This window comes from Nicotiana tabacum, chromosome 22 (assembly GCF_000715075.1).
Source record: "Nicotiana tabacum cultivar K326 chromosome 22, ASM71507v2, whole genome shotgun sequence".
In the NCBI taxonomy this organism is placed as follows: domain Eukaryota; kingdom Viridiplantae; phylum Streptophyta; class Magnoliopsida; order Solanales; family Solanaceae; genus Nicotiana; species Nicotiana tabacum.
Genome location: NC_134101.1, coordinates 71010236 through 71023007, shown reverse-complemented (window position 1 = coordinate 71023007; position 12772 = coordinate 71010236). Strand labels below are relative to the sequence as shown.

At 39.0% G+C, this 12772-nt stretch overlaps 1 protein-coding gene and 1 pseudogene across 1 annotated transcript; one reads left to right on the top strand and one right to left on the bottom strand.

Annotated features, from left to right (window-relative positions):
• Positions 1-534: 534 nt before the first annotated feature.
• On the top strand, positions 535-2657 carry LOC107795321 (asparagine synthetase [glutamine-hydrolyzing]-like; annotated as a pseudogene).
• Positions 2658-3247: 590 nt separating this feature from the next.
• On the bottom strand, positions 3248-6045 carry LOC107795319 (protein PMR5). The gene is made up of 5 exons (XM_016617931.2): positions 5634-6045; positions 5371-5542; positions 5007-5185; positions 4759-4917; positions 3248-3800 (listed from the first exon to the last, which is right to left on the bottom strand). The coding sequence occupies exons 1-5, from the start codon at positions 5951-5953 to the stop codon at positions 3458-3460; spliced, it is 1173 nt and encodes a 390-aa protein (XP_016473417.2). The 5' UTR covers positions 5954-6045; the 3' UTR covers positions 3248-3457.
• Positions 6046-12772: the final 6727 nt, after the last annotated feature.

Below are 12772 nucleotides of genomic sequence, written 5' to 3'. Positions count from 1 at the left end.
TTACGACGCTTGTCGACATCTCGATTACGGCTCATGTCGGCACCTCGGCCAATGACTTTGGTGCACCTTGAGCGAGCTTGACCGACTCTTTCCTTAATGCCATATTACGCTAAATTTTCTAGGGACGGATTTTGGCCTATACAAGTTTAATGATGAAATGAAAACTGATGATTGACAATGAACTATTAATCTATCAATCAATCAACTGCACTTAATTCGATACAAGTTGGGGTCGACGACCGATATGATTCATTTTATCCTTTCCTCCATTTAGTGTCGTTTTCCTTCAAATAGTTGATGATTAATTACATGCAAAAATTTCAGGTAAATGGAGAAATCTACAACCATGAGCAACTTCGCAAGCAATTGCCTAATCATAAGTTCCGGAGTGGAAGTGACTGTGATGTCATTGTACACCTAGTGAGTAATCTAGATTACTCATCTTCCAACTTAGGAAACATGTATGTATATGTAAAATTATCCCCTCATTATTTCATCATCTTTATGTACATTAATCAGTACGAAGAACATGGTGAAGATTTTGTGAACATGCTGGATGGGATGTTCGCTTTTGTGTTATTGGATACTCGAGATAACAGCTTTCTTGTTGCTCGTGATGCCATTGGAATTGCTTCCCTTTACATTGGTTGGGGACTTGTAGTTTTCTGCAATTTTCTCAGTTGAAAACTTTGCTATTTGAAATTACCATTTTGAATCTTTATAGTACTTGTTAATTTGGTATTATAATTCTGTTTTGTCTCAGGGTCTGTGTGGATATCATCTGAGCTTAAGGGCTTGAATGATGACTGCGAACATTTTGAAGTTTTCCCACCGGACACTCGTACTCTAGCAAGAATGGTGGCTTTAGGAGGTGGTACAATCCTCCTTGGTTCTCTGAGGCTATTCCTTCCACTCCTTATGATCCCTTAGTTCTCAGGCGCGCCTTTGAAAATGTGAGTTATTATTGTTGTTGTTGAAATGGATCCAACATGTTGGTTCTAAGGCTGGATATCATTGTGCAGGCTGTTATCAAAAGGTTGATGACTGATGTCCCTTTTGGTGTTTTGCTCTCCGGGGGACTCGATTCATCCTTGGTTGCTTCGATTACTGCTCGTTACTTGACTGGCACAAAGACTGCCAAGCAGTGGGGAGCACAACTTCATTCCTTTTGTGTTGGCATTGAGGTCAGTCAATCTTGAGCAGAGGTGGTATTTAGAGCAGATTCTATAGTTCAGTTCAACTGAACTTATTACCTTTGCCCTAAACTATGTATAAAAATACAAAAGAAGTGTACATTTAATAGGATCATACTCATTTTGAACCCGTTGTTTCTAGATCCTGAATTCAAATTTGATCCTGGGACTTTTGTGATTAAAAGATAACAAAGAGAATTCTCTTGCTTGATCTTTTCTTTAACTCTTGATACCAAGTTGCCTGCTTTCATTGTACAGGGCACACCGGATCTCAGTGCTGCAAGAGAAGTTGCTGACTACTTGGGAACTGTTCACCACGAGTTTCACTTCACTGTTCAGGTTTTGATGGAACAACTTTAATTTTTTACTTGATCTATTATCCTTTGTGCTTTTGTTTTGTTTATCTGATGGCAAACAATATATTCCACATTTGCAGGATGGAATTGATGCAATTGAAGATGTTATTTACCATATTGAGACATACGATGTAACGACAATCAGAGCAAGCACTCCTATGTTCCTTATGTCGCGTAAGATTAAGTCACTAGGAGTGAAGATGGTTATATCTGGGGAAGGCTCTGATGAATTGTTTGGTGGCTACTTGTACTTTCACAAGGCTCCGAACAAGGAAGAATTCCATGTGGAGACATGTCACAAGGTAATAAAACACTTCCTTGTTTTAAACCTTATCTGTAAAACAAGAAGTTGAGGAAATGCTGATCCTTTTTCTTGTATTTCTATGCAGATAAAAAGCACTTCACCAATATGACTATTTGAGAGAAAATAAGTCAACATCTGCATGGGGCGTAGAAGATAGCGACCCATTTCTAGATAAAGAGTTCATCAATGTTGCCATGAGTATTGATCCAGAGTGGAAGTTGGTAAGAAATTGAGCTTCAATTGTTGATGGATAGAAGTATATATAACTGGAGCCACAATCTCTAAGACTTGGATTTTATCCATTTCAGATTAAACCTGAGCAAGGGAGGATTGTGAAGTGGGCTCTTAGGAGGGCTTAGGAGCATCCTTACCTCCCAAAGGTCCAACTGATTTCTCATTTACAAGTGATTTGAATGGTTTTATTGTTAACTAAAACTAACATTTTCATGTTACATGCCCTGCAGCATATCCTATACAGGAAGAAAGAGCAATTCAGTCATGGTGTAGACTATAGTTGGATAGGTGGACTCAAAACACATGCTGAACAACATGTGTGTTTTCAGTAGTTAATCCATAAATATTACTACTGCTTTATCTTCCAGTTCTTATATGATTTAATAGTCAAAGAACCTTGATCCTTCAGGCAGGGCTGCTATTGATGTACATAACTCAGCTTATGAGAATAAATTACCTCCTTTAGCTAATGGGAAACTGGCCACAAAGATCACTGGCAATGTGCCAGCTATGGTTGGAGTTGGTGCTGCCCCTGAGCTCATAATTAGGAGCTAGCAGCAGTGTTGTCCAAAACTTGTTGCTCATGTTTGAGCTTAGCATGTTTTACTATTATTAAGAATATTAGTCTACTATTATTGCTGTTAAGAAGGGCGGCATGTCTTTTTAGTTGTTCTGCTGCATCAAAGAACATTAGTTCATGTAAATATAGAATAAAGACCTTGATGGGCCTTGGGGGGGGGGGGGGGGTTAAGGTGTTGAACAATATTAATAAAATATTGTTTGAGTAGCAAGTTAGCCAGTCTTAGGAGCTTGTCAGTTCCTAAATTATTGTCTCATTCCCTTTTCTCTTGGCCTTTTTTCCTTCCTCTCTCCTATCTCATTTTCCCTTTGTACAAGGTGCAATCAGTTAAATGTCATGTTTGTGAATCAGAAAATCAACCTAGACTTTTTATATTGCTAATTGCCATTTAAGCCCTGCCCTTGCCCATTTCAGAAGGACCCTATTATTGGATGGATAGAATTATTAATAAAAAGAAATTCTTAAGAAATTTCCAAGAACCAGCATTTCTTTTGAAACAGATAAGCGAATGAGTTAAGTCTAGTAAAAAGGAACAAGAAGTAAATAAATAAAAAAATAATAATAAAATAGAAACCCATGGGTTTGAAGTAGCCATTATCCAATAAATTAGCAGAACAAATCTACAATGCCGATTCAGTTTCACTGTTAAACAGCCTAACTAACTATAATTAACTCATTTAACAGTCGGCTTAATTAAATGCACTACTGGTGTGAACATTTTGTGTGTCCTAAAATGAATTGCATCAATAGGCTAGCAAAAGCTAAAATACTAATAGTACTACAATATAAGTTAGTAGAAAAGGGCAGTATAAAATAACTGATTCCAAGTATCAGGCAGGCCAGGAAGGCACCAATGCGTACAATCAGCTTTGTTAGGGTTAATTCTTTGCTGAGAATTGAGATCACCACTATAGATAGAGGGATGTGCATCTTTCCTCATTGCTGATAACAATGTTATATCCAGCAAAAAGGGTGGGTTGTCCATGTCCCTTATTACTGTCTGCACCACATTCGTTTGGTCCGAGTACATTCCAGGGTTCATTGAGCCAGTCAACAGGGTAGTTGTTACGGGGCTCGTCTCCCCGTAACAACTTCCCGATGTTGTCGCTGCACCGCCGTTCCATACACTTGAGCTGCCAAAAAGTTGACATTAGTTTATAGTAATCCTAACGGTATATATTTTGTTTAGCACTTCCAAGTAGAGGCGGATCCAGAATTTCATAGCTACGGGTGCCACTGTATTTAATACAAACCTATCACTAATCGAGAATTTCTCGATCTGGAAGAACTAACTGGATTGCCGGTAGTTGGTCTCGATCTTGAGTGTGCAAAAGTTGCTTACTAACCATGGCACCTATGTCCATTTTGTGCTTTCGGGTGCCACTCATTTATAATATACAAAGTTTTCGTGAAATACCAATAAATACATAAAACTCTACCCGAGTGTCCGGGTGGACTACTACCCTCTCTGCTCTATATAGATCCGACTTGTTTATAGGTCAATTCTATTTAATATCATATTAGTGAAAGTGAAAGATAATATTAAAATAATAAGAGTTGAACAGTCAGTTCACAAGAAAAATATCAATGTAAAGATAAAACTTGAAATATTAAGTAAATATGAAATTGTATAAATTAATAGTAAATTGTACGTATAATAATTTGTAATCCACTATTGAATTTGGAGTTCCCACAAGTGGGTACAAGTACAACACATGCGAAAAGCTTCTGTTATTATATACCACCGACGAGACAAGCGAGCCAGAATAATGAAACAGTCATGACCTCAATCTGAAGTGGTCCTACATTTTCTCTACGACACACAACGTTTCAAGAAAATGGTTTTATTTTGTTCTAAACTATGGAGTACTTTTTTTCCTTCTAAATTTGAAATGCTTTAATTTAATGAATGTTAAAAATTTAAAGATTTAGGGTTATAAGGTCCAAGTTGGAGTGTACTAGATGACAGCTAATGTGGGGGGCAAAGGCAGCAAGCATAGGTCAAAAAGAGAAATCCAAAAGTGACTGAAATTGCCAAAGGATAACAATTTTTGGAGGCGAAAAAAAAGAGAGAAGAAACAGTTGACATACTCGTAGTGGTTAGGGGAAGTGGCCTGAAAAAAGAGTCTGGTTCTACTTCTGTCAATGTTGGAATCAACCCATCTTGCCCACGTTCTTAGCCCTCTCTCCATTGCCACCAATGGATCCATGTCTTCATACATTCTCCCTCCATCATCTATGTAGTCCCACCTGCATTTTAATTACCATTTTCACCCTCCTCTCAAAAATCACATCCAATTGCTAAACACATAATGAGGAAACTTGGGAAAGGAAAGTACCCTTGAGAAGAGCCTTTGTGAGTCCACCAATGACCAGTGTTAAAAGATAACACATCCACACCTCTCCAAGCATTAGCATTTCCTCTTATATCATTCAATCTAAGCACTCTCTTTCCCTGCACAGTGTCTATGTCCACCAGATATTGTGCTTTGTGATACGATATTGTCACTCCATAATCCTGCATTCCACCACACATCCATATGTTTTAGGACCAAACCACACTAAAATCTACAATACAAATCTTGTTAACAGTTACGCCTCAATCACAAGCAAGTTGGAGTATGAATTAAGCTCATTTGAGACCAATATGAATCCTATTGGCGAAAATATTTGTGAAATCCACATAAAAATTGAAAGGCTTACCAAGAACTTGAAAGTTGAAATGGGGTAACTCTTGGACATTTGCGTTTGAGATTTTGGGACATCAGCTGAAATCAAACAAATCAACGACTCCCATTGATCCCTCCCTAAAGAATCACCCACAAACATCACTGTTTTCCCTTTCATTTTCAACAGAAACTCAAGCCCATTGAACCTATCAAGAAACAAAAAACACCCCCAACAAATCAAAAAAGAAAGAATCTAAAGATTAAAACTTTGTTGGAAAAAAACCAAGATTCAGGTACCTGGGCAGCTCACAATTTGCAGGTTTCCAACGGTATTTAAGGTATTCAGTGTCAGGTCGGCCGTAAAGTTGACAGTTGAACTGAACATCGACAGCAGGGCAAGAAGAGGATTGGTACAATGGGTAAGTTTCATCATAAACCCAAGTACCCATAAACAGAGAACATGATGTTTGGTTCCCTTGAAGTATTGGGCTTCTGTTATTTGGGTTATTATTATTGTTATGGTGATGCTGCCTATATAATACAACTGATGAAACTACATAAAACTGTAATAAAAGAAGCCATACTAGAGAACAACCTAATGAAGTGAGATGCTCCATCTGAGAAAAGGGTCAGGGAAGGGAAGAAAAAGGGTACTTATAAAGCAAAAAGGTTGAGAGAGAAGAAAAGAAAAAGTGTGAAAAGGGAAATAAAAAGAAAAGAATATCGCTTTGTGTAATGCACTGTTGTTACAAAGAAAGGAGGAATGGGCCTATGACTGATGGGGAAATGGAGATTTTTTGTTGACTTGGTTCACGTGCACTGATATATCCTATATCGAGAGGGGGATTAAGAATTTGAGTTTCATTTAATTTATTAAATTTAAGATTTGTTATATATATTTATTTGATGAATTTCTTAGCATAGATTAAAAGCTTGAACAAAGCTATTAAATTTCGACGATTAAATAAGCTATACACTACATCGGTCCGGGCTATCTTGGATCGGTTATGACTAGAATTCAGAATTTTAGGTTAATATGTGCAGAGTCAGAAATGTGTAACAATTTTAAATTTGAGCTGAAGATGAACCTTTGCTGGCTGCCTGAGGTTGTGGCGGGAAATTGATTTCACAAATTTTGATGCTTAATTAGACGACAATTACTAAAAAAGTTGAAGATTTGGGACAAACCTTTGTCATCTAGCAGGCTAGCAGCTTTGATTAGATCCAAGTTCTAACCTCTCAAAATAAAAACCTTGTTGACAAAGAACAAATTTTGTTTGCACATATCGACCAAATTAACTTTTTCTGTAGGAGAAGGTATGTGGACCATGAAAAAAATCGTTAATTGCGATGAATTGTCTAAATACAAATTCTTAAAAATCATATAGCTGATATTAATAAATAAAAGCATAATCAATTGATAGATCATCTATATCACATTGGGCATATTTTTTTTTGTTTTATTAGAAGGTTCATGATTCAAGTCAAGCCATTAATAGTCCTTAGAGTCCAACTTCTTCTTTTTTAAATTTTTTTTAAACTCTTCCCAAATTGGGAGGATCTACAGTATTTCTATATTTCCTCTTCAACGTGACTCGAACTCAGGACCTAACGGTCGTAAGTGAAAATGTTTTTACCAACTAAGCAAGTTTCGCTTGTACTTAAAGTCCAACTTCATTTTGCAGTAAGTCTGTGAATGCAAAGTAGTATTACTTTTTTACCGTTAACACGTTGCGCTGGTGCACATACATTTACTACTCTTATAAATATAAAATTTCAGAAAGAATTATTTAAGGCCATTATGTAAGTATATGCATGAATCAAGTCAGGACAGTCATCTCTTGTCTACAAGTTGAGGCATGGCATGGGGCCCTGAACCTGAAATTTGGGCAACTTGAACCTCTATCAAACTATGTTACAAGTAAAGGACAACTTAGGTTTCTTGCGACAATACAATCAAACCAAGTCTAGAATCAACCTTCCTATTTCAATAAATGAAAGGAGGAAAAAAATAAAAAACCAAACGGAAACTTGTAAATGGCTAATGTTCTTTGCTTTACTTCTGGAGTAAACACAGAACAACACCAATCCTATTTTGACATTGGATATATTTGAGTTAAGAGGTAACATCCCCCACAAACAAACAAAAAAAAAAGGGGCAGATTACATAAGTTACCCCCTAAATTATAGACCAAATCCTTGTTACATATTTTATGCAGACGAAAATCATCTTACACACTCAACATTTTAGTGTGTCTAATACACACCATTTTGCCCACGTGGTTAGTGCATGTTTTTTCCAACAAGTGAAGCGCGTGAACAGGAGAATTTTTGTGTATATGTCATTTTTTAGTTTTCTAAAAAATTTAAATTGAGTCATCTTCTTCATTGTTTAAAAAATTCACAAATCTGCCATGACTGCTCCTTAACACTTAGACTCACTTCTCTCCACTACCCGATTTCCTTCTTCTCAAATAAACGCACCATGATTTTTCATATATGTTCTCATTGATTAGTTTTTTGCTTTTTGCATATCTTTTGTCCGAAAAATTGTGATTTGATTCAGATATTAAAGCTTTTATTAGCTCCCCCAAACCATTCAAGCTTGGCTCCAGATTTTGCATAGAAGATTATATTTTTTGCAGAGAAACTTAGCTTGAGTTTTTGGTGTGGTGAAATCAAATTTTTCGGAAGGGTGAATTTTCGAAATTTGTCCCAACCATTAAAGCTTAGCTCAAGCTTTTGCACAAAAGCACATTCTTTAATTTTATTAAAGGGTGAATGTCTTAATCTTCTTCTCTAGGAAATATATTTTCCTCTTTATTATTACAACCTCGTTGCTTCAGTTGTGGAAGTCGGAATGACACAAATAGAAAATTAAAACAAGGTGATGGTAGTTAATGGTGAGTGGACTCTTACCGAAGAGAAATGAAAAACAAGGCGGATCTGGGTTCAAAATTTCTGATTCCATTTCTGTGGTAAAGATGAATTTTAGAGTTTTTTTGCTGGTAATTTTTGTTAGTTAATGGTGGCTTTCTTTAAGTGAAAGATGGGAAAAGAGACTATGGTGGTTGATGATTAAGAGAGGAAGAAGACTGTAGCCATGGTGGTTTAGATGAAAAAGATGAGGGGGTTGTAATTTTAATTTTTTTTATTTTTAATTAAAAAATAATGACACGTGTTAAGACTTTATTAGTGCGTGATATTACACATAGTTTGAAAAATTGGTCAAAGAAAAAGTGGTGTGTATTAGGCACATTTTAGAAAGGTTGAGTGTGTAAGGTTATCTTCGTTCACAAAAAGTGTGTAACAGAGATTTGGTCCATTGTTTAGGGGGTAACTTATGTATTTTGTCAAAAAAAAAGGGGAGAAGGTTTAGAAAAGATAGCAAAATGCAAGACACAATAGCCTATGCCTGTTTCAATATTTGAAATCTCGTTTTGCGCAGCGGCATGATGGCCCATATCTATTTCACTGCTGCGGATTATATAGGCCAAAAATATGCCCTTGGAATATTTCGTATAAAATAGCATTAATGAATGTCATCGGTCGAGTTCACCTAAGCCATAGCGAGATTAATGGTTGCGGTGTCGATATAAGTCGTGGTAGAGGTATCAATAGAGATCGCAGTCAAATTGTCAATAAGGGTCGACGTCGAAATCGATTATTAGTGATGGGACTTGTAATGGCTAATTTGTCAGAATAGGGTATTAAGAAGGGGAATATTCTAGTGAATATTTCGGGTATTTATATTATTAGGGTTTTCTAAGAAAATAGGTCCATATATAGAGAAAAAAGGGACAATGATAAGGGTATGTAATATATTTCTGATAAGAATACTTTATAGAGGGAAACTCTCTCTTTGATAAAAACATAAAGGCTACCTTTTATAAAGATTCTCGTTCATATTATTCCCCACTTTTTCACCAGATCCAAGGATTGTTCATACAAATCTTGGATCTATCTGTCATTCACTGTTGTCAAGTAGAATATTCACCTTGTCCATTCATTATCCGGCGAATCATTCTATTTATTTATATAAATACCATTTATTGACATTTATTACTAGATATATCTCATTTAGTATTTCAGATTTATTATCGTCAATCATATGCAAACTCAGATCTATCTATCTTGCATCCTTGTGCTTATTATCTAGAGTCATTATCCTAGCTAAGCTTTTTAGTTTCTTCTAGATCTACAACCGGCACTGGTTGCTGACATAAAAAAAACCTTTTTTCTCTCCACTTGCATAGATCTAACATGGCAGGTAACAAAGAAGAAAGAATAAGAATTATCAGTGACCTCCCAACCAACCTCATGGACATCATCTACGAGAGCTCGAAGGCGGTGGACGAGGACGCAACTCCCAATGCCTCTCCTAGGCGGGGTGGATCACCCCTTCCCTATTGCAGCATCACAAAATCCCTTGGCAAGATAGCCTCCATATCCATGGGAGAAAAGGCACCGCCAGCGATAAGGAAACTCCTTGAAACCTGGTTAACTAATACACTGACCAGCATTCCCATAAGTCCGTTCAGGGCGCAGCCGCAGCCACCGCAAGAACTTGTGCTACGCCACCAGAAAATGAGTGACATGATAAACTCCCCCCGCCCGCAACAACAGGTATCACTCACAATATTGTTAATAATTCAGGTAATGACGCCCTCATAACCGTTCTAAAAAGGATGGAAGAAATAGAAAATGAGAACAAGGCACTTCAGGACCAAATGAGAGAGCACCGATAAAGGATCGATAAAATACCGGGAGCTCCTAAGTTATTACCGAAGAGAGATGCCAGTCGGTTCGTCGAACAGCCATACAACGATGGCACTGCCCCGCACGCCATACAGAAAACTTTTAAAATGCCGCCCTACTTGAAAATATACGATGGCACAACCGACCCCGAGGACCATGTAACCCACTGTGTCACCACCGTAAAAGGCAACAACCTCTCAAAGGATCAAGTATCCTCCGTTCTGCTAAAGAAGTTCGGTGAAACCCTCACGGGAGGAGCACTAACCTGGTACTCACAACTACTAGCCCGTTCCATCGAAACTTTCGAGGAAATGGCCGATAAATTTGTGACGGCCCACGTCGGAGCCAAAAAGGCCGAGGCGAGAGTGAATGATATCTTTGCTATCAAACAGTCTCCAAGAGAAGGACTTAGGGATTTCCTCGCTCGTTTCAACTGAGTGAGAATGACTTTGCCTAATGTATCAGAAGGAATGGTGGTGGCCGCTTTTCAAAACAGACTGAATAGAAATGGTTCGAGAGTGACAAGAAAATTACTGAGTCGGCTTATAAAATACCCCCCCCCCCCACACACAACTTGGGATGAAATACATAATGCATATTGTGCCGAAGTTCGAGCAGACGAAGATAACCTCAATGGGCCAACTCATCGACTAACCTCAGTACAAGCAGAATCCAGAAAAGATCGGAGAAGTGATATCAGAAGAGATTCGGCAACCTCACGACCAAACCGGGAGCGACATCTCCCATATGTCAGAACTAGCTCTATACCCTCATCCCGCCATGAAGAAGGCCCATCCCGGTCAAGAACAGGGACTCACCGGAATGAAAGAGGTATGCCCCTTTATTATCCGCTCACAATTTTTGCGTGTCACCTACAGAGATCGTCTATGCTCCGGAGAAGCTCGAGTCAAAGGTGAAGTGGCCGCAAAAGATGAGGTCAGGCCCGAATACTAGAAAATCAGACGCACTCTGCGAGTTCCATCAAGAGCAAGAACATAAAACCGAAGATTGCATCGCCCTAAGACATGAGGTCGTAAATATGCTGTGACAGGGGCACCTCAAAGAATTGCTGAGCGATCGAGAAAGAACTAACTTTGCCAGGGGGCACGAACAACATCAAGGACCGCCGAAGCCGCCCTCACCAGCCCGCACCATCCACATGATCATCGGCGATGAAAATGATGCTTCCATCAACAACGTAAAATTTACCACGACCCACAAGCTCAAACGTTCGTTCACCCACGAACGATATGATGAACTCGAAGAAAGTATCATCTTCGATAAGTCGGACACCAACGATTTGGCATACCCTCACTATGACGCTCTTGTTATTACTTTACAAATTTTAGATACCGACGTAAGACGGATTGTGGTAGATGACAGAAACGGCGCGTGTATTATCCATCCCCGAGCACTCACATAAATGAAACTCGAGGACAAGATAGTACCACACTGCATCATACTAACGGGTTTTAATAATGCAGTTGAACGAACATCTGGCGAGATCACACTCCCTGTCCTGGCGGGTGGCTTCACTCTGGAGACCACATTCCATATCATAGATCAGACACGTCATACAATGCCATAATAGGGCGACCGTGGATACTCACCATGAGAGTTATACCCTCCAGGCTATACCAAGTCATCAAATTTCCAAATCCATGGGGGATATTCAGCATATGCGGGGAACAACGTACATCTCAAGAATGCTGCCACATCGCCCTAGACTGCACGACCACCCAACAAATGAAATACAAAGAGAAGGAAGCATAGCAATCAATAGGGTCGAGGTCGGTAAACGATGACATCAAGGACATCATCAAAGACCCCGATGTAGCCGAGGCCGCAGGATCGACTATAGAGGACCTCGACCCCGTTCAGCTAGATGTCAATGATCTCAGCAAGAAAGCTTACATCGGCTGCAAACTCTAAGAGCCAAGTAAGTTTCGCAAATTCTTAATTGCTAACGTGGATCTGTTTGCTTTTAGCCATGCAGATATGACAGGTATCCCAAAAGAGATCGCCATACATAGATTAAACGTCGATCCACTCTATCCCCCGGTAAGGCAGGTTGGACGCAAGTTCAATTTCTGCAATCAATGACGCAGTACGCAATGAAGTGGAAACATTATTGGAAAATGGCTCTATCAGAGAGTCGAAGTACCCTCAATTGGTCGCCAACGTGGTCGTGGTAAAAAAGAAAAATGGCAAGTGGCGGATGTGCGTGGATTTCACCGACCTGAACAAAGCTTGCCCCAAGGATTTGTTTCCGCTACCTCATATCGACCAACTCATCGATGCGACAGCCAGACATGAGTTGCTGAGTTTCCTGGATGCCTACTCGGGCAATAACCAGATCCTTCTGGAGGAAGCGGGCCAGGAAAGGACCACTTTCATCACCCATCAGGGGACGTACTGCTACAGGATCATGCCTTTCAAACTGAAAAATATGGGGGCAACTTACCAGAGACTAGTGACGAAAATGTTCAAAGAACAGCTCGGAAAGATGATGGAGGTATACATCGATGACATGCTGGTCAAATACAAAAAGAAAGAAGATCACATCGATCATTTAAAAGAAGCCTTTGACATACTCATGCAATAGTTGAACCCCAAAAAGTGCACATTCGGCGTGGCCTTGATCCCGCCCAAGTCACACCTCAGTTTGGGGTTGTGAA

Coding starts and splice junctions, on each gene's coding strand:
- LOC107795319 (XM_016617931.2), bottom strand. CDS start 5,953: ATGGAGCATCTCACTTCATTAGGTTGTTCTCTAGTATGGCTTCTTTTA. Junction 5,543..5,633: donor GCAAATTGTGAGCTGCCCAG/GTACCTGAATCT, acceptor GTTTCTTGATAG/GTTCAATGGGCTTGAGTTTC. Junction 4,918..5,006: donor CACAAAGGCTCTTCTCAAGG/GTACTTTCCTTT, acceptor ATTAAAATGCAG/GTGGGACTACATAGATGATG.